The 22806-nt window shown below is 46.2% G+C and overlaps 2 protein-coding genes, 1 long non-coding RNA gene and 7 other non-coding genes across 11 annotated transcripts; 2 read left to right on the forward strand and 8 right to left on the reverse strand.

The window, feature by feature from the left end:
- The first annotated feature begins 1208 nt into the window (after positions 1–1208).
- HEBP2 (heme binding protein 2) lies at positions 1209–6045 on the forward strand. The gene is made up of 5 exons (XM_054384470.1): positions 1209–1246; positions 4116–4200; positions 4586–4721; positions 4957–5122; positions 5777–6045. The coding sequence occupies exons 2-5, from the start codon at positions 4126–4128 to the stop codon at positions 5949–5951; spliced, it is 552 nt and encodes a 183-aa protein (XP_054240445.1). The 5' UTR covers positions 1209–1246; positions 4116–4125; the 3' UTR covers positions 5952–6045.
- An 806-nt stretch (positions 6046–6851) lies between these two features.
- On the reverse strand, positions 6852–13211 carry LOC128969288 (uncharacterized). 2 transcript variants are annotated; one of them, XR_008489158.1, is made up of 12 exons: positions 13174–13211; positions 11888–11933; positions 11333–11371; positions 11010–11055; positions 10598–10635; positions 10296–10366; positions 9747–9772; positions 9253–9300; positions 8313–8354; positions 7389–7419; positions 7154–7196; positions 6852–6984 (listed from the first exon to the last, which is right to left on the reverse strand). It is a non-coding gene; the product is annotated as an uncharacterized LOC128969288 (long non-coding RNA). The 2 variants fall into 2 exon arrangements; XR_008489159.1 differs by lacking the exon at positions 7389–7419.
- Positions 7267–7341, reverse strand: LOC128969757 (small nucleolar RNA SNORD47). Its single transcript, XR_008489171.1, has one exon. It is a non-coding gene; the product is annotated as a small nucleolar RNA SNORD47 (small nucleolar RNA).
- LOC128969752 (small nucleolar RNA SNORD79) lies at positions 8425–8503 on the reverse strand. The gene has a single exon (XR_008489166.1). It is a non-coding gene; the product is annotated as a small nucleolar RNA SNORD79 (small nucleolar RNA).
- LOC128969762 (small nucleolar RNA snR60/Z15/Z230/Z193/J17) lies at positions 10460–10545 on the reverse strand. Its single transcript, XR_008489175.1, has one exon. It is a non-coding gene; the product is annotated as a small nucleolar RNA snR60/Z15/Z230/Z193/J17 (small nucleolar RNA).
- Positions 10712–10792, reverse strand: LOC128969761 (small nucleolar RNA snR60/Z15/Z230/Z193/J17). Its single transcript, XR_008489174.1, has one exon. It is a non-coding gene; the product is annotated as a small nucleolar RNA snR60/Z15/Z230/Z193/J17 (small nucleolar RNA).
- LOC128969751 (small nucleolar RNA SNORD24) lies at positions 11127–11208 on the reverse strand. Its single transcript, XR_008489165.1, has one exon. It is a non-coding gene; the product is annotated as a small nucleolar RNA SNORD24 (small nucleolar RNA).
- LOC128969765 (small nucleolar RNA SNORD75) lies at positions 11448–11509 on the reverse strand. The gene has a single exon (XR_008489178.1). It is a non-coding gene; the product is annotated as a small nucleolar RNA SNORD75 (small nucleolar RNA).
- On the reverse strand, positions 12201–12279 carry LOC128969760 (small nucleolar RNA SNORD74). Its single transcript, XR_008489173.1, has one exon. It is a non-coding gene; the product is annotated as a small nucleolar RNA SNORD74 (small nucleolar RNA).
- A 4207-nt stretch (positions 13212–17418) lies between the features above and the next one.
- On the forward strand, positions 17419–22806 carry ZBTB37 (zinc finger and BTB domain containing 37). Its single transcript, XM_054384469.1, has 3 exons — positions 17419–18344; positions 19716–19815; positions 22318–22806. Exons 1-3 carry the CDS (start codon positions 17422–17424, stop codon positions 22804–22806), a joined length of 1512 nt encoding a protein of 503 aa, XP_054240444.1. The 5' UTR covers positions 17419–17421.

Genomic DNA, 22806 nt, shown 5'->3' on the forward strand with positions numbered 1-22806 from the left:
GACAGAAATGTTCAGGTGAGAATAATCTAAGAGCTAACCTTACCCAAGCACCTGCCTTTGCACACCTGTAGCTCCTGAGCAAAGACCTTCCGCTTCTCCAAATTATCCTGTGAATTCTCCTGTTTGACCCAAGCAGAATACATAAAATTGAGACAGTTTACTCCATAAAATAAAAGCACAAAGCAAGCAGAGAACTGGTTCTGCATTTCAGACCTCAGCAAGTTCTAGTAGGCTTCATGAGTAAACCACTCTCCACACCACCCCACTTCTGTGGCTTCAGCAGCTTTGTGGCTTTACAGATACATTTGCAATTGCTATTTGACATGGTTTGGGCTTTTTTAATTCCCCTTTCCGGCACAACAGTGTACTGCACAGCACCCTGACAAAGTTCCCTACAAGCAAAGTGTGTTTCCTGTTAAAAGTTACTCCCAGCTATTGATTTCAAACGTCCCAGAGAGCTTAGCTGAATTTGGCTGCAAGGAATTTGCAAAAACCCTGACAAGCATGGGAGGTATTCTGAAAACTCCAACTGTAAAGTTTAATCTGCCCTATTGTGCTGGTACCCAAATATGTCTGGAGCTGCAGAGTTCAATGGGCCATCCAGCTTCACTCTGTGTTATTACAGAGCTATTTCACAATAGCTTTGTATAACCCCTTTGTGCTGATATCCCAGGGCTAAGGGGGCTGATTACCCTCAAATAGTGCTCCGAACAGCTGGCCATTCTAGAACACTGTCTGCCTTTCATTGCAAGCCAGCAGAAATCGTGTGAGGATGGCCCTATCTTAGCTTAGCAGCTGTATTTCTACCTACCATTTTACCCCAGGGGTTAAAAGGAAATGCTGTCATTCTGTACCATCCCTTGCATCTAATCTGAGTCTAGGGGGATACCTTATTTATGTGGAATTCTTTCTTCTGAGAGCACAAAACCTGCCACTGACCCCAACATAAGCAGGCACAAAGCCATGGAAACCAGGGGAAGTTACACAAGGGTGCGAAACTGTTTATGAAGCCAGATCACACACTGGACCCAGTGTTGCCTCGTGGGCAGTAGGCTGGGCTTTTGGCATTTGCGTGGGAGCTCACCAATGAACCCCAGAGAAGGCTACAACTCTCCTGGTTTTCGTAACAGCATCCTCCTCCAGCATGGGTGGGGCCTGAGGGAACCAAAATAAACATGACACGCAGCCAGTACATGCAGTCCCAGAGGAATAGACTGCCATAGCTAGAAGGAGGACAGCTTGACCTGTGAGTATGTCTGCTTTCTCCATGTTCCTAACTAGTGGCTTAAGAAATGGCATGTTCTGGCTATGCGTACTCACAGCATCAGTGTGACCTGTGAAGGTATCTGCTAAGCTCTCTGTCCCTTTAGCCCCTGTCTTAACAGCCAAAGAAGCCTAGACACACCTCAGCTTTCCTCTAGATTTATAAATCAATTCAGCTCCAAATATTTGGAGGGTTCTTCTACTTGTCTTCCCCCTCCCACAGCATTGTTTTATCTAATTCAAAAATATTTTGGACATGTGGTCACTAACAGTACTGGACACAAAGTTATAAAACCGAGAACTGTGAGAGATTTAACCCACAGTTCAGAAAAGGTGTGTCAGGGAGGGGTTGGAACTGGCAAGTACAGAGACAAGCCAGCTCTTACAGCAGCTACTGCCACATCAGGTGTTGCAACAGAGGAACGCTTACTTCTCTGCTTTCTAACCTATCCAGGAGCACAAGAAGAAGAGAAATGTATTTTGTACCAAGTTGTAGCAAAGAGAACGCAAAGCAGCAGCCTTTGCCTTTGAAATGGCTGTGGATAAAATAGTATGAGAAACGTAACTGCTCACATTTGCTTCTAATAAAATTACTGGACTCCTGCTCTGTTATGCTTTTCTGATTTCTAAATGCTGGTAACAAATATATGAGAGTACAAAAGTCCAGGTTTTAACTGACAGCAGTTCCTGGTGACCAGTCCTTCTGGAGAAGACTGCTGAAGATGTTGTATCTTCAGGCTGGGACAGGGAAGGGGACAGCACTTTCTTTAACTGCTGGCACTTGTCCCCTGCTGTGTGGTTCTCTCATCTTCCCTTGCTCTAGAGTGATGGCTGAAGGAGCTGCTTGAAAAAGCTCAACACACAAGCACAGGTGCACTAATTCTAAGTGAAATCAGTGCCAGTGAGGGCTTGGTTTTTTTCCTACAAAAGCTTTTCAATCTCAGGTCTCAAAGACGGAATGCCTTTTAGCCACTTCTAAACCAGGCTACAGAAGGGGGATTGATAGCATTCAAGAGTAGTCCACATAAAAAAGTGGAAACAGACAAGAAAGTAGTCAGCACAAGGCAGTTCATTTGGCAAAAATGGCCATTCACAAACATGTTAAAGCCAGCATACCTTAAAGACCTCACCACAGGAGGTGTGAAATGGTTTAGCATAAGACTTAGTAGTAGACAATGTCTGGATTTGATCTTAAAGGTCTTTTCCAACCAAAATGATTCTATGACATGTTGTGAACTTCATCAGGGCACCTTCAGTAATAAAACCCCATGAAAAACAGTAGAGCCATGAATGACAGAACAGCAGCTTGTGTGGTCAGCTATGAACAGCTGAGGAGGTGGACATGCAAAATAACCTCAAAGTTTGTCCTCTTGTTTGTTCCAACAAACACCCAATTGTTATACTCTGAGAAGATAATATACCACCATCTAAGAATCAAGACAACTGTTGAACTAATGATGTGCCATCTTTGGAGTGTGAAATGCAGAGGACAGCCTAATGCAACAGAAAGCAGAGGTTTTCTGGGGCTATTCAGTCTGGAGAAGGCTCCGAGGAGACCTTATTGTGGTCTTCTAGTACCTTAAGGGGACCTACAAGAAAGCTGGGGAGGGACTTTTTAGGGTGTCAGGTAATGATAGGGCTAGGGGAAGGGAACAAAAATAGAAATGGGTAGATTCAGATTGGATGTTAGGAAGTTCTTCACCATGAAGATCGTGAGACGCTGGAACAGGTTGTCCAGGGAGGTGGTGGAAGCCTCATCCCTGGAGGTTTTTAAGGCCAGGCTGGATGTGGCTCTGAGCAACCTGATCTAGTGTGAGGTGTCCCCGCCCATGGCAGAGGGGTTAGAACTAGATGATCCTTGAAGTCCCTTCCAACCCTAACAATTCTATGATTCGATGAACTATGATCTGCCTGCTACTAACCAAAATCATAAAAGAGGTTCCTAAAATCCCAAGGCTTTTAACCAGATATGATCAAGACTGATTTTGATTATTTCCACTTATTTTGGGACAGTGAGAAGCTGAGTGCTTTCATGTTTTCAGCTTTTTTCTCCTGTCTGAAGGGTACTTAACCATGTATTAAAAAATACAGAAAAACTCATCTATCCACAGGACTCTGGAGTTAAAAAAGTCCTTTAAAGAGGGAATCAGCTGTGGTAAGAAGTGTAATGAAGTTATGAGCACAGTCCAAACACCTTTACATCCAGCAGCAAAGTGTTTGAAAATCCCTGTTATTTACAGATTTCCACAAAACTGCCACTTGCAGAATCTCAGACCTTGTTTTGTAGCCAGAACAGTGAAGGCAGCATACCTTAGACGATGAACACAGCCTAGAGACAGCTTCTTAATTTTGGGTCTGTTGGTTCCTTCCAGGCTAAAAGAATTTCAGCCCTTATGACTGAATCATTGAGGATAAAACAGTGCAATCTAGGCCTTTCACATTTTCAGGGACAGCTGTCTTGGAGAAAGAACCAGGGTTTTTGCCTGAATTTTTCCAGAAGCTGAGAAAAAGCTGTTTGATGTTAGGCAGAAAAGCACTAATATGAAGTGATAGAATGAAAGAAAATTACCTCAAATTGCTCCAGGGGAGGGTTTAGGTTGGATACAAGGAAAAATTTCTTTCTTGCAAGTGGTCAGGTGTTTGAACAGGCTGCACAGGGAGGTGGTAGACTCACCATCCCTGGAGATGTTCAAGAAATGCACGAGCATGGCACTTCAGGACATGGTTTAGTCGCCAGGGTGGTGTTGATGGTTGGACTCTATCTTAAGAGATCTTTTCCAACAGAAATAATTTTATGATTCTGTGATTGTATGATTTATACATCACTGATTGAAACTGTGTTTGCCCTTCAGCTCTGGCAAGATGATCAAATCTTTCAAGCAAACGTTTCTGTCCCTGGATCTGCAGTCCCCACGGTGGAGCTCAACAGAAACAACGGTAATGTCTAAAGGCCAGGGCAACAGAGCTCATTGGAGGCAGCGTGATGTAGTGCCAAAGTGAATTTGGGATTCTCAGTCTGATGAGCATGGAAGAGCTGGGATACCTTACTAAGGATACTGTTCATACCTAAATACAAAATGGGAGAGGAACACCTACTCATAAGCTCTGAGGAGCTCAGCCTAAGGCAGAACAGTATCCTTTCATAAGGGGGGCACCAAACAATTTGACCTTTGAATTATACCTAGAGTATGCAAACAGATTGCCCAGTGTTATCTGATTGCAACAGTATTTTCATGCAGATTTGGAAAAAAAAAAAAAAAGCTATTGCTTTACATCATCTTAATATTATCTCATGGCTCCTGTGACTTTTGCTGCCTTCCAGGCAAAGGACTACGAACTACGTCAGTATGATACAGCCAAGTGGGTCAGCACAGTCATTAGGGGAGAGACACAGAAGGAGGCAATGCGCCAGGGCTTCTGGAAACTCTTCCACTACATCCAAGGGAAGAATGAGAAAGGTATGAAGGGTTCTAAACTGCAAGAGGCACAAATGGAGACAAAGCTGAATAGTGCAAGACAGAAGAGCTGGGACACAGCAGGTTCCTTTTCCTGTATTAACACCTTTATGACTCTTAGGCCATTAAACCTTTGTGGCCTCTTCGGTTTCTGCTTTTAGGCTAAGTCCATATGACCATTTAAACCAGCACCTAGCCTTTACTACAGCTTAGAAGACTCTTTTCCCCTCTCCTCTAGAAATGAAGATTGATATGACTGTGCCAGTGACATGCCTGGTAAAACCTGGCTGCACAGACTTCAAGATTTCTTTCTTTTTGCCATATGAGCATCAGGACTCCCCCCCACAGCCCACAGACGCAGATGTGTTCGTTGAAGAGCGGAAGGCAGCAGCCATCTTTGTCCGGTAAGCTGCACCAACACAGCTGGCAAATGAAGACAGCTAGTGAAAGGGGGTCCGGTATTACTCTGGACTACTCTTACAGTCAGATTTTGACTGTGCATAGATCCTGCTGTTCAGAGCCTTGAGTGCCAAAGCTTAAAAATTTGGAAACCTTTTTAGGGTTGTGCATCTTGACAAGCACAAAAAAAAAAAAAAAGGCCAACTTTTGAAACATTGCTTTTTAAGCACTCAGAAATGCAGCCTTCAGGGTCTTCCTCTGGTGGGCACATCCTGTGCTCAGAATCACTCAACCCCCTTTTATTCAGGGTCTCAAACTCCCACAAAACCTTCGTGGCAATTCTTTACCAGAATAAAAGCATCTCAAAGCCACATTGGCCCTCACTGCATAATTAAAGCCACAGGTAATAACCTGTGTTTGCTAATGCTCTCAGAATTGCACTTGTTTTTAAATCCTTTTCAAGTGGGCACAGCCATAACTTATTCTGCAGTTCACCCACTAACTCCAAACTGCATCAGAAGTGCTCAAATAGCGAAGGCCTAAGGCTTCCTTGAGAAAAACTGAATCAAAAGCAGGGATCTGAACTCTAACATCAGAAAAAAATACCAAAGGAAAAAAAAAGCAAACCCAAAGACGAAAAAAAACCTTTTTACTTCTAGGTCCTTTGGTGGATTTGCCTCCCCAGAGAAATATGCTGAGGAAGCTGAAGTCCTGTCCAGAATCCTAAGAAACAGAGGCCAACCATTCCATGAAGACTTCTTCTATACTGCAGGCTATGACAGTCCCTTCAAGCTCTTTAACAGGCACAATGAAGTGTGGTATTTTAAAAAGTAATGTGGTGTGGGGGAATATCAAGAGGCTACTAATCAGCTCTGGAAGAAAACAGATCTTATTAATGGCTTTTGCTTTACTGCAGAAGAGGTTTAATTTGCACATGGACACAGGATCATGTCTAGGATGAAATGTTACTCTGGCTAAAAAGGTTTCAGCTCTTCCTACAAGACGTAATTGTACCAGTTGGAGTGGGAGGGAGATGTGAGAAACCTATTCCTCTGACTGAAAGGTTTGAGGGACCACTAATAACCTGAAAATACTCCTGCAGAACAGTTCACATGTCCAGTTTTACTTTGTATTAGAAGTGCTACAGCAATAGCTTGAGTGTTATGGAGAGTAAGTTCTTCATAGAGCTAACTACCATATTGTTATCACTCCTAAGATAAATATGGGGGAAATTAAATGGAAACCCATCTTAGCAGGCCCTGGTGCCTCATAAGCAGTAACAATACTGTTTAAAAATTTATTCAAAGCTCCCAGCTCCCCACTCCACTGTTTTTCCCTCATGGAGGCTGAACAGTATATTGCTCCAGACTAATGCCAGCGACCAGGTTAGACCACGAATCCAGTGGGAAAGGGTTAACATTGTCCAAGCTGCATGCTTCTACTGTGCACATCTGCACCTGACGATGCAATACCAGACTTACTGGTGGCCTGTAATTTTAGGAGAAAATACACAAGTAGTAGTGTTTCTCACCTACAGAACACTAAGTACTACTTAGTTTTTTTAGCTTTGGTCAGGTTCAGCTGCAGTCTGCAGTCTAGCAGCACCTGACACCTAAGTTAAGACACTTGCAAGACTAGCATTTACTTAATACCTGCTCTAAGTCAACTTGCAGCTTTTATAAAGTATCCTAGAGCTGGTTTACAGCAAGTTGTTCAAGTCAGAAAGCAGTTCACAACAACAGGTAGAGTTTACAAAGCTTTATTGGTTCCAATGAACAGCAGGCAAGCATTATCAGCGTGGTAAAACACCTTTGGCTTTTTTACTGCTGTTCATGCAAGCGTAACCCATTATTCTGCCATCTTCCCCCTATTAAGACAGACACAAGAACCACTGTAAGGCACCAAACCAGTACAAGGAGCTTGCTGGGAACAACTCAGACCTTAGATATTCATCTCTGTTCAGAAAGAGAGTTCAAGCTAAGGTGATCATCATTTTGTTCCCACAAATAAATTTAATTACTAGAGTTAACACTCACCTCCTTGGTTCTTCATACAGCAGCTTCAAAGTTGCCTCCTCACCTAAAGCAAGAAAACAACACAGTTAACACATGCAGCAGCACAACTGCTAAAAGCTCTACAGCAGCTTTGTAACCTCAGAAAATGTTGAACGGAAATGGTTAATATCACAGGAATTCATTTGGCAGAATCAATTTCATCAGCGGCTACAAATACTCCCAGAACTCTAACGTAATTTCTGCTGTGTGGTCTTACCCAGTGAGGCTGGAGGCAGCATGGTCCTTCCCTGAGAAAGAGAAGCTGTTTCAGAATAAGAGAAGTTTAATCTACAAAACACTATTCACTCAATTTTTTTAACTACAAAGAGGCTGCATTTCAACTGCCAACTGATGAAAATTTCAACTTCCACCACTCAAATAGAATACATAAAGCTTATAAAACCTAAGAGTCAGAAATACCGTACTAGGAAGCTATTTGCTCTGTGACACTGTCTTCCCAACAGAAAGCTATACTCTGTGAGTTGACACCTAAAATACAAGTCCCATAGAAAATCACCTTGGAAACCTTCCTTAAAAATTAAGAAGCAGTCTGTCAGAGCAAACAAGTTTGTAAAGAACATCTAGAGTTTTTGTACAGCTAACATAAAAGATCAGCGAAAAATTACTGTGTAGTTCTAACCACAGCAGACAGGGTTGGTGCTTTTTAATTCAAGAGTGTGGTGGTATAGTGTCAGTCCACACAGCAGCCAGACACATCAGATGAGAGTTGTGAAAGGAGTCTGCCTTCTGCTGTAGTATGTTAGCAACACTGCACTGGCTAAGTGGTCTCCACTGCTTCAGCTACTTAATTTCCACTATGTATAGCTATCCAGAAATAAATGAGTTTTCAGTCCTTCAGGCACATCTTTTCATACTAAGAACTGCACATAAAGTTTACCACTGACTGCAGTTTAGGAGTTAAAAGTATCTGCTCAGAAAGCTTTTTTCAAGACAAATTTGCAACTAGAGAGAAGCACAGTCCTGCTTCAAAGCAGATCATGTTTATTCCAACAGTATCTTGAGTGGGAGAATCAGAATACAAAGGCAAATCAGATTATAGGACTAATTTTAGGCACTACTAAGCATTCAGCATGAAGACAGTATTCCAGTAATTACCAAACCCCATGTACTCTACACTTACCTCAGATGTGTCTTGTTTCTCACACTCCCCACAAGCTTCACTCTGTAACAAGTAAAATGTTTTTAACACTCTCCCTGGCAGCACAGCACTTCAGAGTTAGCTTGAATGCAAGTACTGTTTCAGTGCAAGAGTCTTCCTCAGCCTCTTTCAGAGAGATTCCCATTGTTTTAAATGAATCATCACAAACAGTACATACTTATGCAACTTACTTTTGTTGGTCCTTAGAGGACCTGATTCTAGCATTTAAGATCTTAGCCCTCGCACATCTTCATTTTCATCACACAGAAGCTCCAATCTAGCCATTGAGAAATAATTTACCACATTACTTCAGCTACTGAGGCTCAGTGCTACTCCCTGCAAAAGCCTAATCGGTTTACCAGCAAAAAGTTAAAATGGTAAAATAATTATCCTGGCTTCAGTCAGCACAAGCTCTGCACTGCTAGATTACCACACATTCATTCTTACCAACTGGAAAGCAATCCATAGCAGCTGCATATTTTAACTGGTCCATACTATTTCAGTTTGTAGTTAACATTTTTAAGCAGTAGAAACAAATCTTATGGCAACTGAGAAGCAAGCAGCTTACTAAGTGAGAAGTATCCAGCAATTCTCCCATTCTCACATCTACAATACACCCAAGAAAATGAAGTGTCAGTTCAATGCTGTTGCTCTAGAGGCTCATTAAGACCTTCAGTAACTCCTCAGTCATTGTTACAATCATGACTATCTTCTCATTATCTCAGTCAAAGTGCAAGACAACCTCCAGCACCTTACTAGCAGGTTAAGTGAACCCTGCAGGCTACTGGCAAGCTGTGATCCACTGGTCAAGGCAAGAAAACCCTCCAGGAACCTTCTGCTTGATGCTGCAGTTACAGGTATTAGCTGCTAATTGTTTCACCACACAGTTCTGACCAGTCACATGCATTTTCTGGCAACTTACTTTTGCTGGCTGAACTAAGCACCACTTCACAGCTCCACTGTAGCAACCCTGGAACAAGAAAGTTATGAAGACAGCACAGGAACAAGGACACAAGGATGAAACCCTGTCGGGTGCCTGAAGTCAGATAGAGCTAATTGCAGACCTCCATGATTGTAGTCAAGGTAGTCACATCTCATCACACAGGCAGCTCCCACTGTCACCTATCTGCTTTAAGCTAAGGTTGATGTGGGCAAGAGAGGAAGTGTACAAATAGTGCTATCAGAGCAACATCTGTATGTCTCTGAATTCAAACAGAAGAGAAGCTCAGCACATACCAGCCTGTCAAGGCTAGGCCTTTATCTATCAGTTCTCCCCATCACCATCTGCTTTGGCAGAGACAGAAATAGCCAGCACTGGCCCCTTGCACCTCCTCACCCGGCTTACATGCAGCTCAACACTTCACTTCTATGCATATTTTAATACTAATACTTGGGAAGGTAAAAACAAGTACTTACATCACAATGAGAAACACTTTGGAAGCCTGCAAAGAAAATGTGCTGTTATGTAAGGTCCAGCAGAACATTTTAGCATAAAACAGTTCCAGTAAAATACTGTATCAGTGTTTAGTCAAGTTTTATCCTCACTGGGATCAGAGACCTGATTCAACATCATCTACAGTATTCTGCAAAGCTCCCACCCCTTTCCACAAAAGGAGCTAAAGCCACCTCCCAGAATTCTCCCCAATGCCCCTGAGGTCATTTCTCAGCTCTTGTGTAAATATTCAGTCTGGCCTGAACCAGGAAAAGCATTTCAGATATTGAATTCACAGTACTGGCACACTGACCATTTAGTCTCAAATAGGCACATTCTACAAATCTCATAGTACCAAAAAAACTGAACTTGGTGCTTTAATTGTGAAGGCACACACTTAGGGCACCAGTAACTTTGCTTCAGATTTTCCAGAAACAAAGTGGATTTGCAGACCCTCTTATCTCCAAAACCAAACTCCCAAGTTGAAGCACAGTACAGCCAAATGTAACACTCAAAATACCTTTTTTTTTTACCTTCAATTTAGGAAGGCCTTGTCTTCAAGATTAGAAAGATGAGAAGGCAGACACCCTCTGTCCAGGGCAGCCTGCAAATCAACAGAACATTTCTAGAACACTTTCATGGAGAAGACAGCCTTTTAGCTCAGCTTTCCACATGAATTAACAGTCTAAGGTACAGGGGGCTGCATCAGATAGGAGCGAAAGACAGTCACAGCATGTTCACCATGGGTCATCTGCTGAACTATGCTGTCATCACACACAGCCTTTTCACATCAGGGACTTTAAGTTCTACAGATGCAAACAAAATAGTTATTTACCTTGCACAGCTCGAGCTCATAGCTTCAAATCCCAATGCCTGCAACAGAAAAAAAGTTATTCCTTCAGCCTTCACAGCCAAGCCTACACCTCCTAGCAAGAGCTATCACAAGAGAAAGATACATCAGATAGGAGCGAAAGACAACTTTTTTCATCACAGCATGTTCTGCTGAACTATGCCATCATCACTGTATCTGCTTAGGTGTAACAGAACCAAGCCTCTTGTGACAGCTTAGGAAAACTGAAGTTCCCTTAATAAACTAAGAATATTCCATTAAAAAAATGCTACAAGTATTAACTGTTTCTGTGTATTAGGGCAAATTAATCCCAGAATGCTTCTCTTCCAACCTGACTCATCCCATCCTTCTGTAGCATTTCAGTAGCCCCATGGAATAAACCCCCTTGGTTTCTCACCAAGCAATGTTTCTTCTTCAAGTCTTCCAAATGCAGGATGCAAATCCTGAAAGAAAAAAAGCTTATGAACAGTCCATTTAGAAGTCAAAACACACCAAAGGCAATTCTAAGCTGTTGTGCCTCAGCACGAACTCATGGTGGTTAAAGTACTCATCACTCTCTTGGTCAAGAGTAGCAAATACATGTCATCATTGTGGCACCAGAGTAGAAAAATGAGCTCAGGGAACAAAGTTTGCTTAGTAGCTGATATTATTAGAAGAACGCTGCTCTTCACACAAACACTGAGCACCATTTCTGTTGAGTTTTCAATTATTTTTTTTTACCTTGTGAAGTAGCACCAAGTCTCTGCATTGGTGGCAGATCTGGAAAAGATACATGTTTCAGATTCTTGTACAATTAAGGACAGTATCTCCAGCAGGAACACTAGGCACAGGAAAAAGCCTCAGTATGGAGTTTTCAGAAACCACTTCTGTCCACTACTCTTAAAACCATCATTGGCTCTGGGGTTTAGTTAGTATTGATCATGAGAGCTACAGGTTTTCTGAAACATGCATCAAACACTTCCCTCCCACCAACCAATTGCTGTGGATGGCAAAGCAGCAGTGGAGGAAAAGCCAGCCAGGGTACTACTGCTGTCTGGTTACAGGAAGGAAGACTAATGGTTCACAACCACAGGAGCCTCACCATTCCCTTCCCCGTACAAAAAAAAGTCACGTTTACCAGTGGAAGGGTTGAGTACTTGCCTGAAGAGACACCCCAGGCCACGACTGGGTTACAAACACCAGCCCTGTACTCTCTAGAAAACCAAGCTCATTGCTGTAATAGTGCCTACACTTACTTTCTCAACTTCAACTCCTGATTTCTGAAGCAGCACTCACCTGTTCCTAGGCCAAAACAGGAAGAGTGCAGCTGATGCATCTTGAACTGAAACAAGAAAGTATCTGTTAGTTTTAGTTCTTACAATAATGAAGATAGGATCACACATGCTCTAAATGCAAGACACACTTCAGCTCTCTGAAGATACAAGGCCAGAAAAAAAATTGCTAGCATCTATTTTTAAGCTGAAAGAAATTCTGGATTTTCTACAACTTTATTTCTGGTTTGTAACCACCAGGTCAGTCTCCTATCTATTAGCTTAGCTTGCCCTCTGGGAATCTGAGCTATGCCAGATACACTACTCCATGCTATTCCATGCCCAGCTCAGATATGTTGGCAATTCATCAGGCTCTCAGATGTCCCTACCAACATAATATTCATCATATGCAGGCACGTGGAACTGCAAGCAAGCCCTCAGATCACTTTGTTAACGTAAGGCCTTTAATTGTAGCACTTCACTATCACCCTAAGCGCACGACACAAGAACCACCTCTCCTCGTTTACTGATAAGCAGCAGACAACCTCCACCTTCCCCACAAGAAAGGGCTGACTTCAGCCTAGCTCTGCATACAAACATTAACCTACAGCGGAATGAACAGAATGTCAGCGTGGTGGGATTTGGAAGAGACCTCTGGAGATTATTTAGTCCAACCCCCCGATACAGCAGGGCCACTCAGAGCAGGTTGCGCAGGATCGCAATGTCCAGGTAAGTTTAGAATCTCTCCAGCCTAGCGTTTCCCTTGGTACTACCACAGCACCATGACACACTGCATCACACTTCTTATTTATCAATCAATGCTAACGCCTAAAAGCCTAGCGATGACTAAATAAAAAAAAAGAGTTCCCAGGCGAGACCCTGGAAGGCATGCATCGCACCAGACGCCTCCCGAGCTGTTACTACTCAAATTCGAGATCAGGCCGCAGGCGCGGCCTTCCCATCGCAGTTACATCCCTTTCCCTGCGCCGGGAAATGACGAGCCTCCAAGACTGGAGCTCCTTGGGCCCATTTCCGTGGCGCCAGCACTAACCTACCCTTCTTGCAGCCCGTAAGGAAATCTCCCCTCCCACACAACCACTACTTCTGAGTGTGTTCCCCTCTAGCGCCACGAGGCAGAATCCCCTCAGCAGGCCCCAGCGGCCTAGGCCGCAGACCAGGCCTCAGCGACACAATCCGCCTCTATCCTCCCCGGCCACTACCCATCGGGGCACAAGCCCCACTGGAATCACTTCCTCACCGCTACCCGGAGCGTAGAGGGCTCACAGAGGGCGGGAAATCCGCCCCACTCACCGGCAAGGCAGCGTCCACCACACCTACCACCGCAAGACCACGAGCCAAAAAGGGCGATGGGCCCTTTGCGCGCCCTTTATATATCGCCTCCGCCGGTCACGTGACGTAGGCTCGATGGGTGGGACGCGGCCGCTGCCTTCTGGGCGTGGCGGCGGGGGGCCGCGGCAGGGGGCGTGCCGCGGGGGCGGGGCTTGCAATGAGCGCTGAGGCCTCACGGGCGGGAATTTTCTTCCGGGGTGCGGCCCGCTCAGGGGGTTTCGCTTCCGGGACGTTGCTGCAGGCCCTTCCCACCCCCGCCAGGTAGGGACCGGCGCGGCGAGGGACCGGCAGGCCGGGCAGGGCGGGGCAGGGCGGGGCGGGGTGGGGCGGGGGGAGGCCCAGGACCGCCCCGCCCGTGAGGCGCTGTCACGCCCGCGGGGGCCGGCGCGGGGGGGCTGGGGAGCGCGGCCGCGCCCCGCTGCTGCCCCTCCTGCCTTCAGGGCCCCGTCGGATTCGCTACCCCCAACATCCGCGGGGTCGTCGCTGGCCGGGCCCGTCCCTTCCCAGAGGTCCCGCGGCTCACCCCCGGTGTCGCCCTGTCCGTGGGAGGGGGAGTGGTGCGTTGTCAGCCCCACGGGCGGGACGGCGTGGGGTCGGTTTAGCCCTGGGGGTGAGGGGAGGGTGGGTCTAGATCCGGCTCCGCCGCGCAACTCCGGGTCCGGGTCCTCAGGCGCCTTCCCTGGCGCCTGTCAGGTCTAAAAACGATCCGCAATCACCTCGCGGCGGGAGCGGAGGCCTGGGGGCCACCACTTCCGAGGTGTGGAATAAAACTACTCGGGACGTGGTTTAGTGAGTGTGGTGGGTCTTTTCCAACCATAATGAATCTCCGAGTTGCTCTTTTAGCTAAGGCAGGGAGGGATGAGAAGGGCAGCACCTCCCATCCCACTTTAGAATTGCTGTTCTTTTTATTAAGGTCCCATCGTAATTTGAAAGTAGTCAAGATGACCACTCTTGGTGAATCTCAGCCGTAAAATCTGTGACTTTTCAGTTCTGCCTCTTCTAAGCCCCTTGACAGCTTTTTGACAAATGATATATTGAGCGATCATCATTGCTGCAGATGGTTGGTCCCAGCTCTTTACCAGAGCCTGATGGATAGAGGATTTCTGCTGCTTTCAGTAGTTGCCTCCCGAGGTGAAAGGCATCTTCTGAGATCAGCAAGTCCAAGTCTCAGCTTGTGACACTTCACATTGTAATAAAAATAGAGATGAGTGTCTTGTTATATTCTCTGTAAAGAGCTCTGTGCCGCAGGAGATAATGCTCACCCTGCAGGTAAGGGCTGAGATGATGAATGTGTGATCTAGAGCCAGGAAGGGCAAACATTGAAATGTCTTTGCACTGCCAGATGAGGTGGGTAAGCTTTTGGTAGACCTGTCACCCAGGAGGCCAAAAATTGCCTTCTGGTTCAAACTATTCTTGTCAGAAAGATTGTTTCCCACTCACCAGCCTCTAATGAAGGTTGTCCCCAAAGTGTATCATGAATTCCTCACTGCTGAAGCAGATGAAGCTGCATGTGTCCTCATGTGCTGCTATCAGCAACAGATGGATTTTTCCCTGCCTTCAGAGATGAAGCTTCCTTGTGGAGGATCTGGAGAACAGGTCTTGTGAGGAGCAGCTGAAACCACTGGGGTTGTTTAGCCTGGAGAAAAAGAGGCTGAGGGGAGACCTTATGGCACTCTCCAACTCCCTGAAAGGAGGTTGGAGCTAGGTGGATGTTGCTAGTGAGGCAAGTTGGTTGTGGGTGAAACAGGGCTGTTTCATCCCTGAAAAGATCCCCTTTAATTGCCTTCCTTAAGACAGTGTTTATTTCTTGAAAAATTGGTGCTTTGGGAATTTTGTGGCATTACAGGCTCCTCACTCCTGTAAACATCTGCAGAAGCCTGTTGTGATTTTGTCTGTGGGAGTGTTTCTGGTGGTGTAAGTGAGAAGGAGAAGTCTGCATGTGTTACATGCTGCAGGGTTTAGTGCCAGAGATACCAGCCCCTAAGAGAGGAAATGACTTAGGTTGGTTGTGCTTCTTTTTGTTATGTTAATGACCACCGTACAACACAAACACTGATCAAACAGTGGGGAAAAGATCCTTTTAATAAGATTCAGTCTTGGTTTGGGGTGGGACATCACCTAATGGTTAGCTAATCCTGCTGCTGTATCCTCCAGGAAAACAAAGAATGACAAAGCTTAACACTCCTGATTGTGCTCAGGAAAATTTGGTTCCTCCTTGATATGTTTTCTTCTCTTCTCTTCTCTTACTTTTTTCCTCCTAAAGGGGAAGGGGGCAAAAAGTTTTCAGACCTTCTTACTCCATCAGAAGGAAAAAGAAAACCAGCAAGCTACCACCTCCATTTTCTCCCCTTTGCATGTCGCTCGTAACGTTACAGGTAAGACATTGGAGTTTCTCTTTCACCTTGTTTTGTGGCTTTGATGAAGTTCTGCACTTAACGTTGTGCTGACACAGACCTGTGTGCTGTAGTTCCCTGGGTTTTGTGGGGTTTATTGCTTTCTTCTAAAGGTAAAGGGAGGAGGTAGGAAGCTGTGGTGTTTTCTGCACCCCTGGTCTGCCCTAGCCTGGCAGTCAGCCAGCCAGCCAGTCAGTGATCTCTGCGCAGGACTGGAGAAGATTGACAGGCTGTGCTGCAGCTTCAGGTTTAATAACATCTTTGGCCAAGTTTGCACAAACTCTGCTCGGGCAGATGAACATGTGCTGTCCTGCAGCCTTGAGAAGTGTCACAGAACCAAAGTTCTTCAAGGCCCACAAGCTCTCCTGCGTGCTGGTCACTTCCATTATGAGGTTTCCTGGAGTAGGCACTTTGAGCCTTGGTATTCCCAGCTTGCCTGAAATGGTTTTGATATCCTCTGCTCAATCAACGCTTCAGATGCCAGCCGGCTTGGATGCTGTTCATGCCATGAGTGAGGTCTTTAATAGATTTGTTTATTTATTTTTTTTCCTTTTGGGGTGAGTTTACATCTAATTTTGGATCATTCCAAGTTTTTGACCATATATGGTCAGGGTTCCTTTTTATACTTTGCCAAAATGAAATGTGATGATTCTAGAAAATGAATAATGGAAGGGAAAGTAGGAGAACTAGTTCTTTAATCCCCCTTGTTCCTGTGTTCTCTTTTGCCCTCTGCAGTATCTCAAGCTGCACCAGTGCCAGCTTGTTCTGCCAGGGAGTCACTCGTGCCCAGTGGCTGGGCTGATAAGCTGCTGTTTAGAACCTGATTCTGTTCTTTTTCCTGCACTAACCTGTTATATATTTTCTGCCACATGTCAGAAGCACCACACAGGATGAATATCTTGCTGTTAACAATGTATTTAAGATGTCTTGAGGTCAAATGTGTGTTGGGTCAGCTGTTGAAATGTCTCTCAGGATGATGTAAGTCCCAGGGTCTCTTTCCTTAAGAGATATTAGGAGACCTCCCTCTCTACAACTCCCTGAAAGAAGGTTGTAGCGAGGTGGGGGTCAGTCTCTTCTCCCTAGTAACAAGTGATAGGACAAGAAGAAATGACCTCAAGTTGCACCAAGGGAGGTTTAGGCTGGATGTTAGAAGAAACTTTTTCACTGAAAGGGTTCTCAAACGCCGGAACATGCTCCCTGGGAAGGTGGTTGAATCCCCATCCCTGGAGGTATTGGAAAAGTGCAGAGATGTGGTGCTGAGGGACATGGTTTAGCACCAGCCTTGGCAGAATTAGAGAATAGATGGACTCATATGTCTTAAAGCTCTTTTCCAACTGAAACAATCTATGATTGTGTGATTCCTGATTCCTGTTTTACACAGGAGGAATGACAATATTACTTTCCTCTTTACAAAGTGCTTAGAAGGTACCAGTGCTAAGTATTTTGATCCATTATGCAACTGGTTGCCTATTTTTAGTACCTGAATCATTTTCAATGTTCTTTTTACAATGCAAATGTGCTTTTATTGAGTCTGACAGAAGGAACTGTTTGGAGCACTTAAGCCACAGGGAACGGGAATCTATGAGGGACTGGTTGACCTCTTGTGGAAGGGAGTATGCAGCACAGAAAGATCAGAGAGCTGCTGTGAGGTGCTTGTAAATTAAATGTTGAGAAAGTTGTCTCCAAAGCCTAGTATTTTAAACTGCATAAAAGTAGGTGAGAAGCGTTTTAAATGCAACTGATAAATGAGCTCTGTTAACGATGGTGTTTTTCCACCATTTTCCAGTAGGGTTGTGTGCCTGTAACTGGGACAGCCATGGAGAAAAGTGGGAACATTCAGCTGGAGATTCCTGACTTCAGCAACTCTGTCCTGAGCCACCTGAACCAGTTACGCATGCAGGGTCGCCTGTGTGACATCGTGGTCAATGTGCAGGGGCAAGCTTTCCGCGCTCACAAGGTGGTGCTGGCTGCCAGCTCACCCTACTTCCGTGACCACATGTCCTTGAACGAAATGAGCACCGTGTCCATTTCTGTCATCAAGAACCCTTCTGTTTTTGAGCAGCTCCTTTCCTTCTGTTACACTGGTCGGATATGTCTGCAGCTGGCTGACATCATCAGTTACCTAACAGCCGCCAGTTTCTTGCAGATGCAGCACATCATAGACAAATGCACGCAGATTCTTGAGGGAATCCATTTCAAGATCAACGTGGCAGAGGTGGAAGCAGAATTGAGCCAGACCAGGACAAAGCATCAGGAGAGGCCACCAGAGTCTCACCGGGTGACGCCAACTCTGAACCGTTCTCTGAGCCCACATCACAACACCCCAAAGGGAAGTCGCCTGGGCCAGGTGAGCACAGTGCTGGACATTCGGGAGCTCAGCCCACCCGAGGAGTCCACCAGCCCCCAGATAATTGAGCAGAGTTCAGACGTGGAAAGCAGGGAGCCCATACTACGGATTAACAGAGCAGGACAGTGGTACGTTGAGACAGGATTGGGAGACCGTGGGGGACGGAGTGACGACGATGTCCGGCTGATGGGAGGAGTGCGCATTAAAACGGAGAACCTGGAGGAGTGGCTCGGGGCAGAGCATCAGCCATCAGGAGAAGATGGGAGCAGCGCTGAGGAGGTCACTGCTATGGTGATAGACACCACGGGCCAGGGATCAATGTGCCAAGAGGCTTATGCGTTAGGGTCCTCAGGTGCCAAAGTGGTCAGGCCAACCAGCAGTGAGATTGACAGGTGAGTTGCCTCTAACTGAATGACTGACCTTGGGTGTAAGAGGAGATGTAGAAAGACTGTCACTTGGCTGGGCTGGTTGCTTTGGAACCTTTCCCCTTTCAATTTCCTGTGGTCATCTTAAAGCGTAAGTGCTGAAGGATTTTTTTTCCTGGTGTTAGGATGCATGTCTGGTTAGGTTATAGTATTTTGGCTGGGCAGCGGTCAGACCAGGATCTCCAGGTTCAGGCTAACTCGGGAAATGAATTATTAGCACTCAGAGATGCACAGGTTGGAATCTCTACCTCTTCTTGTTTCAGCTGAGGAGCAATTTCTATCTAGAGATGTTCAGTCCAGCTTCAGCAGATGCTGGGCTCAGCAGTGGAATTATCAAGGTCACAGGTGATATGTCTGAGGCAAAGTGTCATTGCAGTGGTGCCTTCTGTCCTGGAAATACAGGGGTGGTTCTGTCTGTGAAACAAGCTTGTCGCCAGCTGTAGGTCAAGAGGAAATTCTCTTCGCGGTGGTCCAGGACAGGGGTGGGTGGCAGGTTTACATCTTCTGAAGCAGTCAGAATGGGGACCCCATGGGCCTCCGCTGTTGTTTTGATTTATATGAAAGAGCAGAAAGCCTGTATGGAAAAGAGGTGGTGAAATCTGCCCTGTTTTGACTTTCCATCCGTCTGCTTCCCCTCTGCTCCAGCGTTCGTTTTCTCACCCTTAGTTCAGGCTGGAGAACAGATCTGACAAAAGGCAACCTCCATTGTGTTGGGGAGGTTTGCGTTTGTGGGGTTTCCCTTCACATCTGCTTCTCTTCTAGCTCAATCCCCCTCGTCCCACAGGGCAACCTCCCTGGAAGCACTGGACATTCTGTCACGTGTCAGTTAATAAATCAATCAGTGGGCATGGTGTTGAGCCGGCCCTAGGGAGAGCAATCCTTTCTGAGTTCCTTGACTCTTTTCCATGGATCAGCAAGCCTCCAGCTTCTCCTTTGGCACTGCACTCAATAGCCACCGCTTCCCACCTGGAATCCATCACATCACTCTGTTTCACACTTGGAAGGGAGAGGAGGGGGAGGGCTGTGAATGCTTGCAGCGAAATGGTTTCTTCTCCTGCTGTACACTTCCAGAATCACTGGGCCCATATCTCTGTTAGCTCTCTGTTCCTGAACTGGAAGCCAAATGACTCAGTTTTATTTTTCAGATGTTAAGACTGAAACCACAGACCAGTATGACTTGGTTTTTCCTTTATACTTGCGCTGTCCCGCCTCCTGGGTTAGCTGGTGAGGATGAAGAGATGCTATACAGGTGCCTCTATTGCTCACCCATTGTTCTAAACACCAGAGTGACCTGATGCCCATTAAAAACTCCGTTTACACTCTTCCCCCACCCCACAGATTTAGCCCTTCTGGCAGCATGGTTGCTGTGACTGAGCGGTACAGATCAAAAAGCGAGTCTCCCGGGCGGATGGATGAGCCCAAGCAGCCCAGTTCCCAGGTAGGCAGATCAAGAGGTTTTTGCAAGTAAATGTTGGCATTAAAGGTGAAGGGGACTGTATTGTGCTGAAGTGCTTGACATTTTAACTTTGCAAGCAATACTGCCTGTGAAACAAGGACTTGTTCCTGCTGCAAAGGGCTTAGTTGCTGATGCTGAGAACATGTGCCCTCAGTGTATGATTGTAAACTGAATTTGGCTGTCCTGTGGCATTTCATCCAGATACTTGGAAAATATGAGGAGTTTCTCGCATTGTCTGAGGGCATAAATATCAACTGTGGTTCTGGGCAGGCCACCAACTCCTGAGGAGAAACTCCCTTTGCCTCTAGAGTCGGATCTGCCCTAAAACACTGTCAGCAAATGGCTGAGCTGAGGGAGGAGGTGTTAGTTGGCTTCTGTGGAAGACTGAGAGGTGACAACTGAGCATTCCAATGTTAGTCACAAAACAATTCCAAAAAAGCTCTGCAGGCACTACACCTTTAGGGCGGAGTGTCAAAGGACTGTGGATTTGTGAAGAAGTCTCAGTTTCATCCCCAAGGGATTGTGTTGCATAGCAGAATTTGCAGTGTAAACTAGTTCTGAAATCTCTGGTTTCCTGGGGTATGGGCACTGTTTTAGAAACACAGAATCAGAATCATTTGGTTGGAAAAGACCTTTAACGTCATCGAGTCCAACCAGTTTTTAACTGCCAAGCCTGGTGCTAAACCATGTCCCTCAGCAACACATCTCTGCCTCTTTTAAACACCTCCAAGGATGGGGATCCAACCACCTCCCTGGGGAGCATGTTCCAGTGTTCAAGAACCCTTTTAGAGAAGATGTTTCTTCTCATGTCCAACCTAAACCTCCCCTGGTGCAATATGAGGCCATTTCCTCTCATGAGTTTTGGAGCAGGAGGGAAAGATATGCATGAACACAGGAGGGCAATGGGCTATGGGGTGCAGCAGGCTAGGACATGGTGGCAATACCTTTGCCTAATCATTTTGATGTGATTTTTTTGTGGCATGCAGTTGGTATCACAGGGCCACTGTAGTGCAAATGTTTCACCCCACACTGCAGAAGGACTCTTGTGTGCCTGGTAGATAAGTAATGTATTGGTTGGTAATCAGATGACTTTGCTGGAGGCTGCTGAGGAGTTACCAGGCTGCTTTGCCCCTGAGAAATACCAAGTGAAACGAGGGGGGAAAAAGCCCCCAAACATGATTGCTGTCTGCTAACTTTGTAACCTACTTCCATAAAACAAAAGATACCTTTTTGTTCTGATTTTGGTGAAACTTTGTTTTGTGTCCTCAGAATACATCTAGAATATTTCAGGTCAGAGTAACCCTCCAGGGAAAATGTGACACACAAAAGAAATTTTAGTTCTATGTACAGTAAAGCTACTGTTATTTCTCCATCGTGAGATGGCCTCAAGGGTAACACTGCAGGCTACCTTCTGCACAGGGATGTATCTTCATTCTCCACTCCTCCTGTATTGCCAAATCCATGCTAAAATTAGTCTGCACATGATCCCTGCTGTGTGGCAGTGGTAGAGGGGAAAGAAAGTGCTGTAGCTCTGTGCCTTTCTAGTCTCGAGCAGCTTAGCAGTGCTCGTGCAGCTGCATACAATGGCACCAGGCACAGTGAGGCTGCTGCTCATGTGTGCACAGCCCTGGTTGCCAAGGGAGGGGCCCTGCTTCTGTTACACTGCTTGCTTGTCCACGTTTGGCACCATGGGGAAACAGCACAAGACTTGGGGGTGCAAATACTGCATCATCGTGCACAGAGGGGTTGAGGAGACTGTCTGTTTGTACTGATTCTGGATAGGGTAGTCAGAAGCATCTGTCCTAGAGTCCGAGCTTGCAGTTCAGGGTTACCTTTGGCGGTTTGTCTTCCCGGCTTCAGAAAGTCAGGAGAGGCCAGCACATCCTTGCTGTGTGAGTAGGGCCAGGCATGCTGCATAGTCTTCCCAGCAGCGCCGCGGGGCTGGGCTGGGCTGCAGAGCCGTTTAGGAAAATGGGATTCATTACAACATGAATTCTGGGTGGCACCTGAGTAAATACCCCTGTAAAATGACACCTGAAGAGTTTCAGATAGTATTTGTAGTTCATTCCACCTTTGTTGGCTTCTCTTTTTAACCCTGAGTAAGTAAAACAGAAGGTAGTGTAAAGTATTTTAATCAACCTGGCCCATGTTTATTAAAAATAGCCTCTGTTGACACATTTGCTGCACCGCTCGCTTGGTGGGTAAGTGCCCTCCTGCCAAGGCTTCCCATCCCCGGGTCTAGGGAATGACTTGGCAGAAGGGGCTGCCATAGCAGAGGTTTCTAATTGATTGCTCATTTGTCTTCAGCCTCAAGGCACCAGTTAAGCACTTAAATGTGTGCTTGGGGTTGCAGACATTAGTGCTGCAGATTTCGAGGTTTGGCACATGCCTCAGTGCTTTACTGGCTGGACTGGGGCCTGATCTGCTTTCCTGCAGTGTGTCTGAGGCTGCTGTGATTTCAGTGCTGCTTTGCTTCCTTCGCAGGGGGAGGAATCGGCCATGCTGGGAGTGAGTGGTTACGTGGAGTATCTGCGGGAGCAGGAGGTTTCGGAGCGCTGGTTCCGCTACAACCCGCGCCTCACTTGCATTTACTGTGCCAAATCCTTCAACCAGAAGGGCAGCCTGGACCGGCACATGCGACTGCACATGGGCATCACGCCCTTCGTCTGCCGCATGTGTGGCAAGAAGTACACCCGCAAGGATCAGCTGGAGTACCACATCCGCAAGCACACAGGCAACAAGCCCTTTCACTGCCACGTCTGCGGCAAGAGCTTCCCTTTCCAGGCCATCCTCAACCAGCACTTTCGCAAGAACCACCCTGGCTGTATGCCTCTGGAGGGGCCCCACAGCATCTCCCCCGAGACCACCGTCACGTCTCGGGGGCAGGCAGAGGAAGAATCTCCTCCGCAGGAGGAGGCTGTCGCTGTGGGCGAGACGGCACAGGGATCTGTGTCCACCACTGGGCCAGATTGA

Source organism: Indicator indicator, chromosome 10 (genome assembly GCF_027791375.1).
Source record: "Indicator indicator isolate 239-I01 chromosome 10, UM_Iind_1.1, whole genome shotgun sequence".
NCBI lineage: Eukaryota > Metazoa > Chordata > Aves > Piciformes > Indicatoridae > Indicator > Indicator indicator.